We start from the raw sequence: 22,890 nt of genomic DNA on the forward strand, positions 1-22,890 counted from the left end.
TAGAATACTAGTGGTAAAGTATCACTACATATAAAATGTTAAATTTGTCTTATCTTGTTTATGATCGGGATATCCTCGTTTTGAACGAAATAAATAGGGTTTTAGAATACCAATGGTAAAATTGTAAATAAACATGGAAATTGAGTTGATTGTTCTTATCTTGTTTATGATCGGGATATCCCTGAACAAAATGATTCCAATATTAGAATATCGTAATAAAAATAAATAAATATAAAAAGTGAAAATGATTGTTCTAATCTTATTTATGATTGGAATGTCCTAGGTTTGAACGTAACGACGCAAATATTAGAATATTATAGTAAATAAAATGTGAAATTAATTTTTTTAATTTCTATTATGATCGAAATATCCTCGTTTGAATGAAACGACACCAATAATTAAATATCTAGTGAAAATAAATAAATATAAAGTTAAAAAATGATTTTCTATTTCTATTTATGATCAGGATATCCTCATTTTGAACTAAACGACGCGAATGTTATAATATGAAGGTGGTAAAATAGTAAATAAACATTTTTATTTATTATTTTTATCATTTAGTTTTGCAATAAAAAGTTAGTACTTAAATTTAGCTGAGTTCTTCATCTCCGCCTGTGTGTCTCTCACTTCCCTAGGAGAACAAAGATATTGCAGTCTTTTAATCTGTAAGTAACATATATTTTCTTGCATACAACTCCAAAGGAATTTACCCAAAAACGTTGATTCTTGGATGATGCTGACTTAGATCCCTTTGTTTCTGATTTTGGGTATATCTCTTTTGCTCTATGGTTTATGCAATCTTTTTTTCTTTGTAAATATGTATAGCTGTGTTGAAATGCATGTGGATCGGGTTTATTGTTTTGATAAGTTTAGTGATAGATTCATTTGATTTATGTGAATGGGTTTCAATCTGTGTTATGGATTTTTTTTTTTTTGTCAAGAATTCAATTTAATGATTTGAGGTATTTCTTTGTTTGATTTTGTGTCATTTTTGTTGTAGGTATGTGATTTTAGAAATCAAAAAGGGTTAAGTATTTGAAAGTTGTTGATAAATCTTAAGTTTTTTTTTTTTTGTAAAAAAGGGATTTTTTTTACTTCTACATTTTCTGCCAATGCTTTAGTTTGATTGTTCTTGTTTTATTGGATTTTAGGTTCCTTCTTGGGTGAATATTTCTTCTCTATTTTTTCATGTGATGCCATTTTCTTTTAATTTGGAAAAATTGGTTCTACTTTGAATGCACATGGCCTGTGGAAAACTAGGGTTTTGTTTTCAATTTAGGGTTCAATAAAAGTAGGTGTTTTTATTAATAGAATCTTGAGTTTGTGGTCACTTAATTGCTATGCTACTCAAACTCTTGTAGGATCCCGTGGGGTGCGTGTTGGATACTCAAAATTAGTAGTTGTGCTCGGTTATATAAATTCACTACAGGATAAACAAACCAATTAAGCTACGTTGCTTGGATTCTCGAAATATGTTTCCGCATCTGCGTCGGATCCTCAAAAATAAGTGTATTTTTTAGGATCCGAGGCAGATGCGGCAATATTTTTGGGGAGTCTGAGCAACATAGTTTTATGGTTTGTTTTTTATGTTGTGAAGTTATTTAACCGAGCACAACTAGTTTGTGACTAAGGCATAGTTGTCGTTCTTCTTCATTGTATTTTAGGTGTTAAACTATTGTGTGTGCTACACGATGATGACATTCTCTAGTTCTGATAAAAACAATATGCAGATATAGAGGTATGTAGTTATTTTGCTGGGAATCTATGAAAAAATCCATTAGCCATCTGAACTAGTTGTTGAACTAACAACATATTCACCTAGTTCAGTTGCACGGACCAAGTGAATGTATAACTATTAGTACTATACAAACTGAAAAAGTTCTCACCTAGTTTAGTTTTTTTTTTAATCGTTATGTCCTCATCTAGATTAGTCGCATTCACTTAATGCGATCGAGGCGTTACGTCTTTAACAATTACTTTCTTACTCTTTTATCAGAAGGAGGAGCCGCTGATTAGTATTCTTAAGAAAAAGGTATGAACAACAACGGGAACCCAAATAGCTTAGCTAGCACATTGATACCTTTTGTTGTGTAGTTATTGTACCTAAGTTCCGTCAGCAACTGTATTCAAACTAGCATAACCACTCTACATATATTTTCAAACTAGAAAAGACGCTTTTACTTGGATGTAACTTGTCTATTACATTTGTTGTTACGCCGTGCTTTAACATTGAATAGTCTGCAAATCTGATACTTCCTTACTTTCATATATTTTCGGGAAGCTGAATGCAGGTAAAATGATTCAATGATATATTCAAATTTTTGATTTTACAAGTTACGTGAAAGGAAAGAGTTCACCAATAGCATTACGATTCTTTATTGTTTACAAGTTGCGTGAAAAAGAAAGATTTTACCAATTGGATAACAATTTTTTATTGTTTATCGTGCGCGAGATCACGTGTTACGATCAATCAATCATAATATGACCATTTATCAAATATAAATATCACTAAGTAGATATAACGTCCTTTCACCTTACCATTATCGTGGCTGACAGGATTGTTTATCCATACATTTCACCTCCCTCTGTGTTTCCATCAATTCGAATGGTCTTTAACTAATGTTTGTGTTAAATAGAAATATTTGTCTCACCTTCCTTTTCAACTAATGGTACACATTGTTTTCTGCGTATTGAACTTGACTTGATGTTCACTAAAATAAAATCAATTTGTGGCTCGTATTGATAGACTTCTTCATAAAAGTGTTTAGAAGAAAGTACTTTCTAAGATTGTAAAATATTAAGCATGTATAATTTTAACTTCTAGACAAGTTCTAATGTGATGATAGGCAGTGTTATCAAAGGCGGGCTTTAAGCGCGCTTAAGCCCTAAAGCGAGGCTCAAAATGTGTTGAGTGCTTCGCCTCGCTTTATGTGCGCTTTAGTGTCATCGTAAAGGTTCTAAGGCAAACATTTCCTCTTATGAAGAATTTGAGGTTAAAAATTGATACTTCACTTTATCATAATTGTTTTCAATTTCTTTGGTCATATATTTGTCATTCTTGTTTATAATTATTAGTCTTGGACTAAACATATATATTTTATTCTTTTCTCCCTTTGCGCCTTTTTTTTTGTTAAAGCCCACACTTTTTGCGCTTAAAGGCCCCACATACCGAGAGCTTTTTCGCGGATGTTAAGGAATAATTATTCTATCTTAAGTAATTATGTTTTCCAATGACATCTCAATAAAATTAGTAGTTTAAAATCAAATTTTAGTTAGAGATCTCAAGTATATATACAATAGCAAACAAAAAAATAATTTAGTGCAATTTTTTTATGTTTTCGTACTTGTTTTCAGTGTAGTATTCTTAACAACCATAATTCTTGTAACTTCGCATAGTTATATTATAATTTTGTATAGTAAGGACTAATTCAAGTTAATAAGATGTTAATCATGTGTTGCATTGCACTAGCTTGAATATTTTTGTGAATTATTTATTTATTAGTATGAAGATTTGAGTAGTTTAAGTCAAAGTTCTAAAATATTTATATTATAAAGTAGGTATATTTTTTACTTTAAATTTTGTACACTCTTTACATTCTTCAATATTGTCCAACCAAATAAAAAATAAGGGTGAGCAGCCCCTCATGTTCATGCAGCCCACCTGATGTTTGTTAGGAAGCTCTCCTTAGTGAACTTAGTTTTTGACATTATTGTAAGGAAAAATTCTTGAAAGATTATCCCCCTTGTGGGAGTGGCATCTCCTAGGAACTTGAATCTGGACTCTTTCACTCATTTTGCTTTTACGGGATGCCATTAATGCCTTACTTTATTAAGAGGAACTCTAGGCTCTAGACTTTAAAATAGTTGTTTTAGCTCTGCTGTCCAAACCCAAAATGTGGCGTACCTTGAACAAAGCTCAGATTCAATTGGTTGATGAACTTATCTGCTTAAGATTTATGACCAACACAAAACTCCTAAAATAGCTGCTTTAGCCTTTTTTTATGATTGAAACAAAAGCTTCTGTCTCTGTGTGTCAAGTAGTCCCAATGTTGGGTGATTCTTGTACACCAATGATCAATTAGTTAGACCAACTTTCCAATGTGACCTGGCTGTGATTTATTTGCTTTTGTGATGACTTTGGAAGTGTTTTTTTGGGAATATCTCATGGCAACTTTATGTTTGTTCAACATAAATACAATTCTTATATTTCTAGTAAGAAATAGTATTACTAACTAGTGGTTCAAACTATTTCCTTGCTTCTTTATGAATGGTTTCATTCCCCATAACGTCAGCTTCCTTTCATGGTTGTCAGGAGCTCCTGTGCCTGTAAGTCATTTAGTTGAGTAGTTTCAAAATTTAATTTTTCTTGCTACAAATATCATATGTGGCCTCTCGTAGCCTATCTGGTCAGTTGGGGAACTTGATTAGATATTGTCTTCTATACATTAACTCTGATTCATCTTCTTGTAGAACTTTCAGTTATTAATGATATTTGGTTTTATTGGTTTTCCATTCGTTTTACCTTGTATTTGTTATGTGGAGACGCTTAGAAGATTCTGTACTTTGAATGCCTGTAGGAATTAAATTAGAATTTTTTTTGAAAGGATTTTTGTGTATAATGTGTGTGTGTGTAATATTTTAGCATTCAAAATCCTTCACATGTTCAACTGGATCTTCTTGTTTACAAATTTGCTCCTTGTACCAGATGGACACATTCAGATATGGAGAAATTTTTAATTACTAGCAGGCTGGCCTTTTTAATTTGATTTATAATTGCTCTCTATTGTAACTTTTGATGGTTTGGTAAAGAGAACTCCCTTTCAGCCTACATTTTACCTATGCAAACAGGGACTCCGTTTTTAAATGTGTGGAACCTTTGGTTAAATAGGGTAATGTGTTTGTTTTCTCATCTTTGATCTATGATCTATGCTATTCACTGTTCCAGGAGTTCTCTTGTCAAATAAATTGTGTTTTCTTTCTTTGGACTTTGTCACCGTTCTCGGAATTATGTTGTCCAATAAATCGTGTTTTCTTATTTTGGACAGTTCTATTCATACTTAGATTTGGTTGGATGGAGCGAGATCATCTGGACATTGCGACCCCTGGAAAAGCAGATCATAATGATATTTATGGTTCTTCAGTTGCTAGTCGCAGAGATAAGGTGAAGCATGAGCCAAAAGATTCAAGAAGCTCTGCAAGCACTGGAGGGATTGGAACTTCTAATCAGAATCCTAAGGATGTTGCTTCTTTAGCAGAAGAAGAAGAACATAACACAGATGATGAGGATAACCACAGTGAAGATGCTCAAAAACAGTTGGTGCTTTACGATCCCGCTGCTGTTGGTGCGGATGAAATTGCACTTGACGCCGATCCTGTTAATTCTCAGCCTCGACGAAACTCCTTTCCCAATTACACAACTAGGCTTTTGCCATCTGTTGGGGCATTTACTGTGCAGTGCGCTAACTGCTTTAAATGGAGGCTTATTCCTACAAAGGAGAAGTATGAGGAGATAAGAGAACACATTCTGGAACAACCTTTTTATTGTGAAACTGCTCATGAGTGGCGTGCTGAACTATCATGTGCCGATCCTCCTGATCTTACTCAAGATGGAAGTAGGCTCTGGGCTATTGACAAGCCTAATATTGCTCAGCCCCCTCCTGGGTGGGAACGGCTTTTAAGAATCCGAGGCGAAGGAGGCACTCGGTTTGCTGATGTGTACGTTTCTTGCATTCCTTTACTCCTTTTTACATTAGTATGTTTTAAAGTGCATATATGATTCTTCCTGTTTTAAGTAGAGGATGACAACCCATTAACATTTTTTGGTCATGATTTACAGGTATTATGTTGCGCCATCTGGAAAGAGACTTCGTTCCATGGTTGAAGTTGAAAAGTAAAATTTAAATTTGAATCTGTATCTTTTTCTCATATCCCTCACCATTTTGATCAATGCTTTCTCTTCTTAGGTACTTGCAGGAACACCCAGACTATGTAGCACAAGGTGTAAGTATGTCCCAGTTTTCTTTCCAGATCCCAAGACCTCTGCAGGATAACTATGTTAAGAAGCGGCCTTATCGTCCAGCACTTGCACCTGATGAAACTGAGCCTGGTATGTCAAGACCTTTTGAAACTCTTGATCCTCTGTAGACATGGTTCATTAAGCATGCTTAATTTTTACAGTTGTACCATTTGTGATGAATTGAATAAAGCTAGTAATTGCATGAATATAGTTGATACTGAAAAATAAAAAGGAAGTATCGCTGCTGTCTTGTCTCTTTCACTCTCTCGGCACTTAACATTTTTGAATTTGCTGATTCTTTGCACTGTGTTCTAGTAAATGCTGGTTTTTGGTGTGCGCGCTTTTTTTTTCTCTTTTGGGACAAAGTGAATGTTGATCAGGTTTCCATGGCTGCAGAACTATTTGAAAAGAAAGTTAACAGGTGCTACCCCACCCCCAACCCGCCAAGTCAGATAGAGGCTCTGCTATAGGTGGATACTGAAAGAATTGCTTTTACATTACTAACTGTTCGGGTTTGAGTCGAGTCACTGGAAGCTTGTCTTTGGGATAATGAATCTTCTGAATCATTATGTGGTTTTTTTGCCTTAAGCACTCGGCTCTCCTGGGCTATAAGCAGTTGATTGATTGATGTTCCTTCACCCCTCTTTGTATTATGAGTTCATAAGCATAGAATATAGATCAGTCCATGTTGATTGGTATGATTCATCAAGTGTTTAAATGGCATCACCTTGAGATAGCTGGTGGATATAAAGATCTGTGTTTATGTATATATCTTTGCTCCTGACTGGTCTAATTATTGCCTAAGCTTGGCAGTGATATTTACAGAAGGAGTAGACCTTGTAAACTTGTCACTGACTGAAACAACATTTGTAACTATGACAGTTAATCGCATAACATGGATTGCTGACAATGGTGATACAGATTTACGGCTTGGTATGCCAGGGGCTCCTCTCTTTGAACCTCTGAGCCAATCATTCAAGAAAAAGAGGACTCCCTCTAAACGATTGAGCAATGCTGATGCAGCGTGTAAGTCGAGTTAGTAGAGTCTTATTTTTATTTGTATATGATCTGGTGAAATCTCTCTGGATTCCTTTTTTATGTAAGCTGAAATTGAGCAAACTGAGCATAGACTTGTACCTATGGAAATGTTTCTGGAAATATGGCTTTGACCAAACTGTGTTTTTTGATGAGCTTGCCTAGAGTTGATATGTTTTGTTGTTTCCAGAATTAGGTAATGTGAAGGAGCTACTCTTCTTAGGTTTACTTGAAATGTTTTGATGTTTCATGTCCAAATATGTATTGTAGAAATGTTGCATCCCTTACCTCTAGCTAGGGCTGAAAAAATGAGCTGAACCATAGATGAGTCAATCCCAAACTCTGTCCGAACCTTGGTGGGCTAAATGACGGGTCATACAGGCAACAACGCCTCCCAGTGGCAGCAGCTACAACCTTGAGGTAATGAACTACGATATCGTCACTCAGCAAGAGGAGTGAGTTTGTTGCTCATAGTTCCATGAAAATCTCCAAGCATATAAACCAACAATAGAAACTTGGATTGTTGAATCTTGAGTCATTCATCATATTACATTTGATGATCATAGCTTAACTACTACACAAGATTAGCACGATCCTAAAAATGTCTTAATGGGTAATGGTAATATATGTGGTTAAGCAAAACGTTTTCACTAGACAGTTTTATCTCATAAACAGATCGACTACAATAAATTTTTAAAAAAAACTACTGTCCATATGAAATTATATTCGAAGTAGCTCCAAATTATGAATCTATAAAGATATTTGATTGATTATGCTATCTTTGGATTTGACCCTATGCAAAAAAAAAAATCAATTTTCATTCAACTCCTAGTATTTACTAAGGGTTCTCTAACAAATATTACTGTCTCACTAGTATTTTGAAGACTTTTTTCCCTTCTTAAACTGAAGAAAGCAATTTATGGTCTTAAGCAAGCACCTCAAGCTATATACTTGATATCAACATGTTTCAATAAGTACAAGTTTGACTCATCTTTGTTTAACTCTGGCTTTACAACATATGTGCTCGTTTATATTGATGACATTATAATTGTTGACAATCACATTTCTAGTTTATTAATGGTCTGTCTATCCAATCATCTCTCTGTTAAGGATCTTGATGCGCATCAAAAAGTATATTATAACTATTTGGCCAAATACATAAACATATCTCTAAGCTTGTTGGATTTTTTTTTCTCAGGTACCTCAACTATGTCATGTTTCAATTGAATCACCCATAATTTGTTTCTTTAAAACACTGCGGGTTGATTTTGATAAGTTTTTCTATTGTAAATGTCTTCAATTGTGTTCGAATTGTAATAATTTTGATTGAAGGAATGAAGACAAACCGTGTTAGTCTCATTTGTTTTCTAATATGTTCAAATGACTTAAGTAAAACACAATTATTCTCAAACATTTTCACTATCAATTGAACTAATGATTTATGGAACAACATATGTATTCTCTATCAATACCTCTCACAAATCTGGTTCCACATCAGACAACAGTTTTTGTTTAAAGGGAACAAATTATGGGGGTTCAATGATTCAATAGGAAAATGACGTAGTTGAGGTACCTGAGAGAAAAAACCCAACAAATTTAAGGATCTGCTTATGTATTTGGCCTAACTATTTTTTATCGTTATTTAAATGAAAATTAGTAATGAATTTGCTATGATCTTATGTATGATGTATATTATTTGTTAAAGAGAAAAGACATAAAAGTGACACCTCAAGTTGTCCTGAATTTTCAAAAAGACACCTTAACTATGTTTGCGTCCTATTACCCCCTAAACAATTCTGATAATATATTATTACAACATTTTTGGACCAATACCAAATTTTAAATAGCAAATGGTTATCATACACCAATCATTGTGTGACACATGTTAATTGAATTTGAAATATATATTTTTTTTTAATTTTATGTTCTCTTTATATCTCTCTTTTACTTTCTGATTTATTTTAATTTTATTGCTTTAATTTTAATTTCACTTTAAATTCTTTATCTTTCACCTCTACTTTCAAGTTATCCCTCCCTTCAAATTCTTTTTTTCTTCTTCTTCACCTCTCACCCTCACCTCACCCCACCCCTATGTCAAGTTGAGCCCCTCCATTTTTTTTTCTTCTTCTTCTTTGGTCAAATTCTTTTCTTTCAAAATTATACTATTTTCTAGTATTTGTGATATTGATAACAAAACTAATTATTTTTGTAAGAAAATTAAAATTTTGAAGATATCATCAATTAATTTATCTCATTTCATATAACTTTTAAACTAGAAATGATAATTTTGTAAGAATCAAAATTCTCCGAAAATTGAAAAACTTCAAGTGAAATTTGGATTTTAAAAAGTAAATAATACCTACTAATCATCTTGAAATCTAGTGAGTTATCAAATTGTTTGAAATGTAATAAAATATTTAGATATAATTTTAAAATTGAAGAGAGTTAAATTAATAGTAGTAAAAAAAGGAGGTGAAGTTATAAAAAATGACAATGAATTTTTGAAAAAAAAGGAAGAAAGAAAAAAAGAAAATTAATAAAGAGAAAAAGTTAAAATAATAAGAAAAACAAGAAAATATATTTTATAGCAAAATACTTGTAAAAATAAAATTATATTCATTTTTTTTAGTTTGTTCACACTCTCCATGTCAGGTAGACAAAAAAAGATGTAATAATATCAGTTCAAAATTGTTTAGGGGGTAATAGGACGTTTGCATAGGTTTAAGTATCTTTCTGAAAATTCGGGACAACTTCAGGTGTCACTTTATGTTTTTTCTCTTTGTTAAAAGTGGACATTAAGTTATTCTAGTTTTATTGATAAAATGATATTAAAAAGAAAAAAATATTTTCGTTTTTATTAGTTAAAGTTATTTTAAAACAAGAAAACAAGAATAAGGTTCTTTAAAAGTAATATTTTTATTAGGTTTTTAAAAAGAAAAGAAATAATATGTATATTTGGAAAAGGACATTTTTATCCATTTAGTAATAGCAACATTTCTAGATCAAGCTATTAACGGGCAAGAGTATTGTCGATAAGGACATATTTAGACCAAATTGTAAATGGAGGAGATTGTTATTCGTTTCACCCTTTTCCACTAAAAGAATGACTCTATACTATGTACTCTTTCTTCTTGTTAAGATTTGCCACTTAGTTTAAGTTTTTCCATTGAGGCTTCTAGGACTTTAACGAGACACATTATTTATTAACGGACATTCAATGGGAAAAATATATGCATACATTGGAAAAGCTCATAGGGGAAGCTTAGTGAAAATACTTTTCTCCTATAAATAAGGTGTGAACCATATCCATGTTGTACAACAATCAAAAGCAATAAAGTCTCTCATTCTGTCTAAACCATTTTCTCTTACAGAAAAGAGTATATTTACATTACTATACACTCTGATATATCAAGCCTTGTGGAACTATCAAAGGAACAAGAGAAGTTGGGATCCACCATACTTCTATTGCCTTAACAACTATGCTAGAGCACATTACCCTCTAGCAGCAATGGTGATGACTTCCCTTACTAACTTTTTTCTCTTATCAAAGATTAGCATCAGCTTTGTTACATCAAGGGATCATTAAATATACCAAGATCCCATGAAGAGCTAGCAGCTGGCTTGCTTACTGTACTGTGGTGTATACTAGAAGGAATCACTTTGATGGAGCAACTGATTACCTAGAAGCTATATTTGTGTAAGTTTCCAGCTTCAAAAGAATTGTTAACAACTTTAGCCTTGCTATAATTACACATCTCCCGCGTCTGAACTGCTACAATCTTGGTTTTGAAGGACACTACCTCCAAAATCTCCATCCAAGCTCATTTGTTGAACTTCTTGTGGAGAAAGAATCTTGATGCAGCGGACACAGCTCACGAATTCCCTGTAAGACATCATATGGAAGTACAGAATATGTAAGCCATCAGAGGACATATGGTACTTCTGTTGAAAATGTTAATACTGAAAAAGTTGATAGAAGCATATATAGTATATGGACTTACTCCCAGGGGTCATCACCAACCAGGAGAACATCGTTTTCGTGATCAACATACACAAGCTTCCATCCTATTCTTTGTCTGTCCTCCAGTTGTCCCTCTATACCGAATCTACGAGCCAAATCTAGTTTAAGTTCCTCATAGCCTGAGTACCGTGCAATATCAATTGATCTTCCTACTGCACCACGCTTGTACACCTTTAAGAGAAAAGATGCAGAAAATGTTATAAACTCTCTAAGAAACAACAAGTAATAAAATAAACAACTTTTATGAGGCTACCAACCTTGGTATATGTCCGCAAACGAGGCAGTTGAGGTGGTGGCTCCCAGGCGCCTCTATCCATGAAGCTACCATCATTGATAGTAGAATCAATTGAATTAAAGGTGACATAATCGGAAGCCATTGAGGCCAAGAGTTCAGGCTGTGCTTCCTTGGGGTTCTCATAGCTGGAGAGCATGCCGCCTCCTGATGAGAGATTGTCTGAGAAATCCTTCCTTGATCCCATTGAGCTTTTAGTGATCAAAGGATCAGGTATCATAGGCAGTCCTAACTGATTATTTTCCATGTTTGCTGCTCCAAAAGCTACATTGTTTCTCGGGTCACCCTGAACTTCTCCTCCATCTGGACTATCTCTGAATATCAATGGCTGAGAACTGCCAGATAATGGGTCTGTAGCAGTCTGCTGCAATTGAACATCATTTTGGGAAAGGCAAGCTGAAGTTGCTGAAGATGAACTATCCAAATAATCAAACTGTATTCCTGAAGTGTTAAGAGTTTGAGGTGCCAAAAACCCATGGTTCTGGCTCTTGGAGACGACGTTTACTGAAGGTTTAACATCAGACTTTGGCTGCAGGTTGTTATTTGCAGACATAACTTCTAAGGGTCCAGAACAGTGGGTCATTTCATCCCGTGCACCTGTGATTCGACCATTCATATTTGGCTGAACTACACTATGACAGTTATTAGTGGAAACCGAGGTGGACCATGATGGGACATCATCAATTACCACAGACTGCCCTCCCCCTGCAGTTCCTGTTAAATTACTGCCATTTGCGGAAAGCTGATAAGACGTTCGGGGTAGAGGGTAGTTAACTGGTCCAGATAGGTCTGACAGGTTACCAGATTGCTGCTGCTGAAGCTTTGGTTGCTGAGTTGGCTGGGAAAACCGAAGATTGGACGGACTATTTATTCTCGTCATTTGCTGCTGAACAACTTGCGAGTGAGGAAGTGAAGTGGACGTGGTTTGAGACGCATCCAACATTTGGTTTGTCGCAAGTGACCTGGAAAAGTTCTGTGATGCATCCATGAGCTGCTTCTGGTGATCCTGGATTGACCCAAGTTGTGAAGGTTGCTGTAATCCAGATTGTTGTGCTAGAAGTGATTTTTGTTGTTGATGTAGTTTTTGTAGCATTTGAAGCTGTGCTTGGTTATCAGAGAAATGCTGTTGTTGGTTAACTGGATCTGGGGCCTGGGATGACATGAAACTTTGCTGCTGAGTCTGACCCAGAATCTGTTGTTGTGGATGTTGCTGTGATAGGCTCTGGGGGAGGTTTCTTTGCAGTTGGTTTTGATTTTGAACTGATTGTTGCGGCGGAAGAACGTTCTGAGATTGCCCAAGACTCTGCGCTTGTATATGCTGTGTGTGAACTTGGGTTGTAGGCAGTGACTGAGTAGTTAGATTTTGTCTTGGTTGCTGACTGACATCAGATAACTGTTGCTGTGATTGCATAATAGAGTCTAACGAGTTCAGCGCTGCTGCTGGTAACTTCTGGAGCTGGTCAAGCTGCTGGTTTGGCCTATGGGCATTATTGAACTGCAAGTTGTGCTGCATTTGCTGCTGCTGCTGAAATTGCGGTGCTGCCATACCTAACTGGCGTGATAGGTCTGCTCCAGCAAGGTTTTGTAGAGCAGAACCAGATAGGGAATTCATATAGTTGGGGATCATCGGGTTAGCCAAAGAAGGATTCTTCTGCATGTTCATCCATTGGATTAAGCTAAGACCAGGCAGACCTTGAGGATCTGCCATGCCAAAATCATCACCAAGCCATGGCATTGTCCTCTTGAACATGCCATCCATATCAGAATAATCACCATCTGCAACAAGTAATAATTCTCTACCGCATAAGAAATTTAGGAGTTGTAACATTTTACATCTGCCAATGATTGTTCAGTTGAAAACATCCTTTTAGCATATGTATCTTTCATATTACACGCAAGCATGAGCTTATCAGAGACTTCACTATTCAATGACCACAACAAAGGTAACTTGGACTTCAAAGATATGCTAAGAAAGGATTGTGCAACAACCTGGCATTCCGGGTTGCCTTGGACGCTTGGAACTGAAGAATGGACTAGAACAGATCAAAAATGGTGCTGTTATCGGTTCAATCTCCCAAATAGAGACTCGGTTGATCCTCTCTCCAGCAGTCGACTCATCCCAACCAACCTAATCAAGATTGATAATGTGCAGTTGAATAAAATTCCAAAAGCAAAGAGAAAACTAGAATTCAACCACTCCACTTTGTCTACCTGCAAATTCCGCCATTGAGAGTTCTTCCACCTCACTGGATCCAGATCACTAATGCCAGTAATTGTGCCCATATACCTTCTAGTTCCAGATTCTTCAGTCTCAAACATCATGCGAAACCTCATGCCAAGAGATATTTGACTGCTATAAGTTGCTTTGTAGTACTTTGCTAAAGGAATTACAAATTCAGAAGGACCAGCCCTGTTCATTTTAGAGGTTAGACTGTAAGTATCATAATAGACAGAAATTGTCAATATCATTAAGGAATACGTAGCTCTTAAGGTAATTGATGCATAGACGTAAACAAAAATAAGTGCACTGACCTTGGGTTATAGAAGACAGTGAAAGGACTGTTGTTTGCAGCTGCATGTGCTGCTGCTGCTAGGATACCAATATGCATGCTATCACTTGATAACACTGATGACGATAAGTTGGTAGGCTGCCTATTAGCCTTTCTAATTCCTAGTAGAAACTGATGTTTTTCATCCCTATTGACAAAGATTAAGAGTGTCAAGTAAGATTGAAAACAAAAACAAAAAATAGTAGGTTCTTTCGAAGCCTAAACATTCTTTATGTTTTACCACAAAATGTACTTGGATTTCCGTTAGTCTATGGAGATATAACTTATACTACAATTGCTTTTGTCATACCTAATAAACAAGACCGAGTCACCTGCAAAAAGCCTTTTTCCACTCACAACTAGGCTCCACCCGGTTGTTAATAAGTGTCGTTTCGGTTGCCCTGAATGATGAAAGATAGGTCAGAAACTGGAAAGATGCATAATTGTCATTCATCTTTGTTCTAGCTCATGAACCCACAAACAACTTCCAAATAAACTACCTCGATAAACATGTCGGAAAGTCCATATGTTATCATGCAAGTCTCTAGCCACAAGTTCTTGAGCAGGTGGCTGCAGAGAGTAATCCTGATAAAAGACAAGGAATGTGTCACAAATAAGATACAAAAAGAACAACTCGAAGCTCTAACTAGAAAATTTTACAAGATCTTACCAAAGGAGGGAATATTTTCTCAGCTGCACGCCGAGGTACAGAGAAACCACCATGAGTGCTAGTATCACTTGCCGTCAAGGTTTTGCAAAAAAATTCTGGTTGTGGTTTATTTGCTTTCATAGACAAATCTGACCTCAATAATGCCTCCTTGTCAAACTGCACAAAAAGATGTTCACGCTAAATCAACTAGAACATCCTATACTTGACAGAGGACACACACATCCCAAAAAAATGAGAGAAGAAACATCAAAATGAAACCAAAAGGAGGTGGTAAAGAACCATACTGAAGGAACTGGTTGTAGTGTCATTTGAGCATACACTTCATCTGTTTCAGGATCAGCCTAAATAACACAAAAGACAATATATTAAGGTAGAACAACAAATACATTAACGTAGAACAATTTTTATCAAGACAAGACAGTTCTGAGCTTTACATACATGAAGGGTAACATTGTGCAGAAGACAAATTAACTTTGCCGGCAGGTTTGGATAGTTTGGAATTTGGGCTTCCACATCCTTCTTGATAGATGCAGCAACCTGAAAATACACTTGCATTAGTAAACAACAAATTATCAGGAGAGTTTGCTTTACTGATCGAGAACGAATCTTTACAGTGATAAGCATATAGCCCATGTTGCACTGGCTTACTAAATCAGCAAGATGGACTCCATTCTAGAACTGACAACTCAACAATCTTTTACCAAGTAGAAAGCAAACACCTGATTAACCATTTCAGCATAGAAAAACTCACAAGTCCACAGCAATAAACATAGAAGCAACATATCTAGGCAGAACATAGCAAAAAAGATATAAACCATGAATTACTAGCAGAAAATGAACACAGACGATACAACACATACCACTAGTAAAATCAACATTATCAACCTCGCATGTTACCCATACATGTCACTGCATTAAGCTACACCCCACAGCAGCAAACCGGCCAAACAACTTAATAAGGGGAACAATAAGCAGGTGCACCATACTGGCTCATGTTAATAAACAGCCACAAAGATGTATGAATAAACAAAAACTACACACAAACTGTTATCAAGAAAGTAAAAAGGGTAAAATGAAAGACCTGTTCACTGTGGCCTTGAGGAAAGTAGACAACATGTGTTCCAGCAACAGGCAAGTTCACCAGAGGTCCGGCGCAAGCTTGCCATAGCTCTGGATTTAAGTTCTTCTTCTCTCCTGCTAACACAAACCCCTCACCAGTCAATTGACAGCAGTTCATTAGAGCTATAATAGCCTTTGTTCTCAAGAAAATCAAGCACATATTATATACACATCAACAATACAGACCTTTTTTCAACTCAATATAGTTTAACATGTTGTAGCTGATAAATTACCAATTCACATTAATCCCCCACCTCAGAGCCAGAACTTTTAGTTTATGAGTTTCGGATCACAATATTTTCTTTCTTACTAAGTTCTGGATCGATTATTTATACATATTAAAGTACTTTTTACTGAGTTCTATCGAACCCGTAGCTCGAATCTAGCTCCACCCCAGAACATCACAATCACAAAGCAACTTCAGTTTCCAAAAGAGAAAAAAGGGGTTTTGAAAAAAAGAGATCTTTTTTTATAATTCTTGCTAGATTAAAAAGCTATTATACAGTGAATTTTTTTCTCTCCTCTTTTTAGCATCATATTTTCCTGGAAAATCCATCGAAGAAAAATGTTCCAATTTGACTAATACCTCAACCCCACGTGTAAACATTTTCTACTCATAACTTTCTTGTAATTGGAGGAAAAAAAGAAATAAAACAGAAAAGGAAATCAAATTTTCCTGGGAAAATCTTAGATAAGAAAATTCTAAAAAGGGAATAAAAAACAAAGAACCAAAAGAAAAAAAAAATCTTGTCTTTTTATCTTATAATATGCATAAAAGATAAAGATATTGACCTTCAGCTGGATTAACATTGCCACCACCGGCACCATTTCCCGGCGTCTTCATATTCCCTTATTCCGGCGAGCTGTAACAGAGCACCCACAACTTATAAACCTACCGGAGATTCATCAGAGTTGCAGAACTCAATAATGGATCAAACAGTATACTAACTCTTCTTCCTTTACATCCCTTAGGTTAAGCAGAGCTGTAAATGGATTCCGGTGACCGGAATAATATTATTCCGGCAAAAGGTAGCCGGAAAAAGAGAAAAGTTTTGATCTTTTTGATGTTTGGAGTAAGAAAAAAGTGAAGAGGGGGACAAAGAAGCTTTGGAAAAAGGAAGAGATGTTGAGTATTAGAGAGACCAAATGCTGCAATTTTTACTTTATAAATTGCCCCCTTTTCTACACTACATCTCCCAGACACAATGTCTTCTTTACTCTGTAAATACTGTATTTCTCTTTCACCAAACAAACCTTTTTCAGTACATTTTCTCTGTATATTTTATATGTATATTTTGTATTTGTTTTTGTTTTTCTTGTGATACAAAAGAAAACCAACTTTTTTTTTCTAGTGCTGTAGTAATCAATTATATGTCTCTGTTTTATATTGTCTCTATCTATGTATCTATCTCTATCTCTCTCACTCTCTCTATCTCATGTATGTATGTTTATTGAGGTGCCCACACAATGTTTGACCATTCACCTCAAAGAATGGCCAACTTGTACTACTTTATTTCTCACTTTATACACTTTTTTTTAACCTTCTTGGGATAAGAGAATATAGTTTTCTTAACATGTTTTGACATGTATCAATAAATAAAGGTCGATTAAATTTGAAGTTTATAAATTTTTAAATTAGAATCGAGTTCAACTTATTTCTTTTACTAGGTTTGTTCGTATATATATTCAGAGTTAATATTAAGAATGACAATGGAGAGGAATGATTTTAAGGTTATGTAGGGTGGGGTGGGGTGGGGCGATTTTAAGGTTGTGATGTGTTGTGTGGGTGAAATGTTGGGTGATTTTAAGATTGTGCAGCGCGATGAGATGTAGAGCGAATTGTAGTGAGTTTTTAAAAAATATTAATGCAGATGGAGTCAATTGCAAGTTTATGTGATTTTACGTGTGTTCAAACATAATTTTAACTTTTTAAATATTACAAGAGTGATAAATCATTATTTATTAAGATACTTTCTTTAAAGTTACTAAAATATGCAAATAGTAATGAAAATGGTTCAATAAAAACTAATACAATTTTCACATGCTTTGAAATTTACCTTTAAAAATAAAATTTTGAGTTATTATCTAATAAATTAATACAATTAATGAGATAATAAATTTATTTTATAAATTTTGTATTTAGCATGAAACTTAACTAAAAAAGCAAATATTAAAAAAATTATGCAAGACAGATTAATGCGAAGCGGAATAAAATTAACATGAAAAAAGTTATTATGCATAGAGGATTAAGTTCAATCCACCCCGCCCGTTTCATTGTTATCTTTAGTTAATATACTCTTTTTTTTGAGTTTATCATATTTTGATGATAAGTTCTTCTTCTTTTTTTTAATTTTCAAAATAATTATTAAGATACACTTCGATGTTAAAATAATTAAAAATATATCTTGAATTGGTACTAAGTGTAGGTACGATAATTCATCACCGAGACAAGGTAAAGTTATTCTGAATTTCTTTAGTAAAATTTTTTATTTCACCACGAGATGTATTTACAAAATAAGATTCAAGTTTATTTAAATTTAATTTTTGAGGATTAAAATTACCATTTTAATATTTATGAGGTTTTTAGAAGCATGTGTATTGTTGTGATGTACAATATTACGATGTGTCATGGTGTTGGACATTTCTGTTAAGAAAATTTGAAGTTTATTGATTTAGAACTTAGATAATTAAGAAAATAAGTTTGTGTTCTTTTTTAAAAATTTCGAGATTTTTTTAATAAAAAAAGATAATTAATATTATTACATTAATTATATATGTCTAAACTTTTTATGTCCTTTTTAACGTGTGATATTAGAATTTTATGCTTTAGTAAAAAGCTTTTAATATATATTATCGATGTTATTTGAATATTATGTTTTGTCTTGTTTCCTTTTATGAAAAAAAAAATCAATATACTATTATCATAAAAGTGAAACAAGAGTGTTAGCAACACGTTCGATCGAATTCTAACTAACTCTGTATTTCTCCTAAAAATTTATTAAAAGTGTATAGAATATTAATTCAAAATTCATAACTTAAAAAAAATAATTTAAAACTCATAATTTTAAATCTTATTTCCACTTCTAATTAATTACTAAATAAATGTCATATGGCTTAAATTAAGTCCATCCTTGCGGCATTCTTGACTGGATCATTTGGGCATTTGATTATTTAATAATCAGGGACGGATTAATTACGGATTCAATAAAAATTATTAATTCAAAATAAATTTTATATTAATATTTAAAAAATATTTAATATATATAAATATCTATTTCGAATCCAATGCACTGTCACGTCTAAATTTCAAAATTTTAAATTTAAAATCTTCATTTTAGTTTAATCTAAAAATAGATTTTAGTGGAGATTGCCCTATTTTATGCATCAAGCATGTGCACTTATTTTTTAGTAAATAAATTTAAATTGGAGTAGCTTCTTGAAGTCCATAGAATTTTTTTTATTGGTACATAAAAACAATATTATTTTATTCTTATCCAAATTTTAAAAAGATTATTTTAATAATATGATACATAGTGACTTCAATTATTGGCATTTTGTAGGAGTGGACCAAGAAATTTAAAAAATAAATTTATGTTCAAGAAAATTTAATAAGTTACATTACGTATATACAAATTTATTTTTATTTATTTACGTAATATAAATTTTCAAAAAAAAAATTCAATATGCCCTCCTTTCGAATTTACTCGTCAAAAACATCATGAAATATAAGAGAATTTTACAAGTAATTAAGAATAATGTTCTTCTGCTTAATGTGATTTATAAATATAATATTTTATTTTCAATCTTTTTAGTTCAAAGCTAAATAATAAAAAAATCTATTAAAGTATATTACATAAATATCCATTCCACAAATGTCATAAAGAATCTCAAAGATCTATTAAAGTGCCAAAATTTGAAAATTTCAGAAAAATACGTATTTCTCTGTCACAGCTCATAAAATCAAGTTGCACATTTTTTAATATAAAACATAAATATATCATTTAATTTGAATTAGTTGGTATTTATGTATTATATTATTTAAATTTATATATATTAAATATATTTATGTGATATTTTATATGATAATTCACGTGTATTAGATCACGTAGAATATATATATTTATTTATTTAATTTTATAAAAAATTAAATATCTAATTATTTATACGCATTTAAATTTAAAGAATATATAAATAGCTAATACACATTTTTATAAGAAAAAAATATTTATATATTATGCTTTTGTATCTAATTATGACTACCCGTACGATTTCCTATGTATCATAAAGTACCAGACTTCATAAATTATTATTTACAGTATGTCCTAAATTAAGATCAATAATGGTATTATACTTGAGGTACAGTTGTTATAAAATATTGGACTCTTCATTGACAAGGACGGCTCAAATGTATTAGTGGTCTAAAATAAAGATCAAACGGAGCCTTAAATTTAAATTATTAATAATTTTTATATAATTTATTTCTTTTAGTTTTCATATGATGATATAATTATTTTTATTTTAAATTACTTTTTATGAGGTATAATACTTCAAATATTTTAAATTTTTTGTAATAGTCCCTTCATTTTTCATAAAATGTTTACTTTTTCTATAGTAATATTTAATATTTGTTAAAAAATACTAACTTATAATCTATTATTATAAAAAATAAAGTCCCTTAAATTTAAAAGCCTAAAACACATACTTTTTTTTTTACATTATCGAGCCACCAAAACTCATTAAATACAAGTCCTAGTAATATCAATTAATGATATTATACTTGAGTTATAGTTGTTATAAAATATTCGACTCATCATTAAATACAGTCCTAGTAATAAGCTGGATTACATAATTAAAAACCATATAATAATTGTAAAGTTATTCTATGTCTATTGTCAAAAATACATAGTAGACAATAATTGTAGCATCCCCTTTTTACGATAATAATTTTTCTTTAAAAAATAATACACAATTAGACTATGAATTTGTTGTTGGTTGAAAATAAGTTATATTGAAATTAGTTATATCGTTATTTTTTATTAAGTGTTTAATTTGTAATATTAAAAATATAATTTTAAACAAGAAATTATTTGTTTACGAAAAGATATTCTACCTCTTTTTTTTAAAAAAAAAAAAAGAGTTTGATGAATTTCAGTTTATTTCTATCATTTTAATTATTTTATCATGAAATAACTAAATTTTGTATTTATTACTCAAATTTGGATCGGAATAACATAATCTGAAAATTAATTATTAAGTTTGATATAATTTATTGCAGAATTAATAATCAAATTAAGAATAAAATAGTATTCTTATTGAGTATTTATTAAAACCTATCTTTGTGTAATAATTAAATTAAGAATAAAATAGTATTCTTATTAAGTATTTATTGAAACCTATTTTTGTTTGTCCATCGTATCAGACAATCCCTAGCACCTGGATGGTTTTTAGTGATTGTATTGTATTGTTCGTTTAATATTATATTTATTTTGATTGTTACTATAATAATATTATTGTGTGAAAGTTGTTAATTTTATTGTAACGATAAAAAAATTTATTTTTGTGTAACAATTGAGTTGATGTCATTGTGTAGTCAATTTAATATTTGTTTCATTTTATTATTTTTCTTATTTATTAATAGTATAACATTAACCTTATGTTTTCATAATAGCTTTACTTTGTACTCTACTTTTCTTGTTGGATTATTATTCAAATATGAATCTTTGATATCATGCAATATCAAAGAATGATACAATCTATTCAAATATCGCGTTTATTATAAGAATATGTCATTATATAATATAATATAATACGATATATTACGAACAAATACATAATAATTGTAACAAAGTGTGAGTAAATTATGGTTCTGAATTTATAGCAGGAGATTTACTTTTCTATCAAATTTTAATTTGATGTCTTGATTTTGAGATTTGAGTATAAAAAAAATCATACCAATGAGTGCTATTTTTTCAAATGAATCTAAATTTATTGAGCTTCAAGATAAATATCAATATCAAATAGAAAAAGTAAAAATTTTAAAAAAAAATTAATTTTATGTAAAATTTACAATACATATTTTTAAATTTTCCAATCAAATTTTAATTAAATTTTCTGATTATTTAATATTATCTTTTTAATAATTAGACTAAAATATTATTGTGTAGATAAAGTTGAAATGATGACAAATGCTGGTCATGTGAGACATGTTAATTAGTTGGCATGCGCACTGTAAGGTAAAAAGTTAATTTTACCATACACTTATTAATGTTCATTAATCCATCTTAATTCTTTATATTTTTTCTCTAATTTTGATTATTAGATAAATACACCATAGTTCATAGGTTAGACCCACACACAGATTAGACTATTTATAATTTCCTATTTTTTTGAAACATAAGGTATACCTTTTCATCTTGGCAAGAAGCCAAAATATTAATCTATATTGATTACTAACGTAGTTATATTTTTTTACTAATAAATTAAATTGACGTTGGAAAGTAGATTTAAATATCTTTAATTTAATCTATTATGACTTACACGTAAATCTTTATATTTTAAGAGATATGATCATTTGAAATTGACAGTAGAATCTTACATCAAAATTTAATCGATAGTAAAATTTATATGTCTAGCATCTACTTAAATTGTGAGAATAGGAAGTTTTCTTTTATTAAATTGAAAGAATTATCTATTTATGATTTTACAATAATAAAAAGATAAATCATTTTAATTAGGGGTGTTCGCGGTTCGGTTTGGATCAGTTATTACTTAAAATTAAAATTAAACCAATCTAGTCGATTTCTTAAATCTCTAAAATCAAACCAAACAAATGAAAAAAATAACCATCGGTTTGGTTATTGATGGTTTAGTTCAGTTTGGTTCAATTTTTCTGATTTATTTCGATTTGAAAGTAATAAATCTTTTTGGACATACGTATCTTGATTAAAAAAACATCTAGTACATGAACAATCACAGAAAAACTATTGTTGGTTCAATTAAGTAATATAAGAGTTATCATTATACGAACAAAATTGTTAAATTAAGAGAAAGCGTGTGATTATCTTATGAAATGTATGGTAAGTAATAAATTTTGATGGAATTGGACTTAGGATTGTAATTAGCCTAAGATTTGAGTGTTAGACTTGAGAAAATTGTAAAGTTAAAGCTTTAAGTTACTTAAAATTTAAC

At 31.9% G+C, this 22,890-nt stretch overlaps 2 protein-coding genes across 7 annotated transcripts; one reads left to right on the top strand and one right to left on the bottom strand.

The window, feature by feature from the left end:
• The first annotated feature begins 485 nt into the window (after positions 1 to 485).
• Positions 486 to 7,190, top strand: LOC101263213 (methyl-CpG-binding domain-containing protein 2-like). 5 transcript variants are annotated; one of them, XM_010323236.4, is made up of 5 exons: positions 486 to 767; positions 5,046 to 5,715; positions 5,837 to 5,890; positions 5,964 to 6,106; positions 6,899 to 7,190. In XM_010323236.4, the coding sequence occupies exons 2-5, from the start codon at positions 5,072 to 5,074 to the stop codon at positions 7,054 to 7,056; spliced, it is 999 nt and encodes a 332-aa protein (XP_010321538.2). In that variant the 5' UTR covers positions 486 to 767; positions 5,046 to 5,071; the 3' UTR covers positions 7,057 to 7,190. The 5 variants fall into 5 exon arrangements, with proteins under 5 accessions (XP_010321538.2, XP_010321539.2, XP_069154203.1 ...); XM_010323237.4 differs by having other exon boundaries at positions 486 to 665; XM_069298102.1 differs by having other exon boundaries at positions 526 to 665; positions 6,413 to 7,190.
• A 3,123-nt stretch (positions 7,191 to 10,313) lies between these two features.
• Positions 10,314 to 17,062, bottom strand: ARF19B (auxin response factor 19b). Of its 2 annotated transcripts, none has more exons than XM_010322983.4 (13): positions 16,495 to 17,062; positions 15,665 to 15,777; positions 15,022 to 15,120; positions 14,868 to 14,924; positions 14,584 to 14,739; positions 14,414 to 14,498; positions 14,224 to 14,314; positions 13,897 to 14,061; positions 13,576 to 13,774; positions 13,354 to 13,492; positions 11,330 to 13,140; positions 11,053 to 11,243; positions 10,314 to 10,934 (listed from the first exon to the last, which is right to left on the bottom strand). In XM_010322983.4, exons 1-13 carry the CDS (start codon positions 16,544 to 16,546, stop codon positions 10,799 to 10,801), a joined length of 3,294 nt encoding a protein of 1,097 aa, XP_010321285.1. In that variant the 5' UTR covers positions 16,547 to 17,062; the 3' UTR covers positions 10,314 to 10,798.
• Positions 17,063 to 22,890: the final 5,828 nt, after the last annotated feature.

Source organism: Solanum lycopersicum, chromosome 5, assembly GCF_036512215.1.
Source record: "Solanum lycopersicum chromosome 5, SLM_r2.1".
NCBI classification, from domain to species: Eukaryota; Viridiplantae; Streptophyta; class Magnoliopsida; order Solanales; family Solanaceae; genus Solanum; species Solanum lycopersicum.

Coding starts and splice junctions, on each gene's coding strand:
- ARF19B (XM_010322983.4), bottom strand. CDS start 16,546: ATGAAGACGCCGGGAAATGGTGCCGGTGGTGGCAATGTTAATCCAGCT. Junction 13,775..13,896: donor ACTGTCTTCTATAACCCAAG/GTCAGTGCACTT, acceptor TAAAATGAACAG/GGCTGGTCCTTCTGAATTTG. Junction 10,935..11,052: donor GTTGGTGATGACCCCTGGGA/GTAAGTCCATAT, acceptor GATGTCTTACAG/GGAATTCGTGAGCTGTGTCC.
- LOC101263213 (XM_010323236.4), top strand. CDS start 5,072: ATGGAGCGAGATCATCTGGACATTGCGACCCCTGGAAAAGCAGATCAT. Junction 5,716..5,836: donor GGCACTCGGTTTGCTGATGT/GTACGTTTCTTG, acceptor CATGATTTACAG/GTATTATGTTGCGCCATCTG. Junction 6,107..6,898: donor ACCTGATGAAACTGAGCCTG/GTATGTCAAGAC, acceptor TAACTATGACAG/TTAATCGCATAACATGGATT.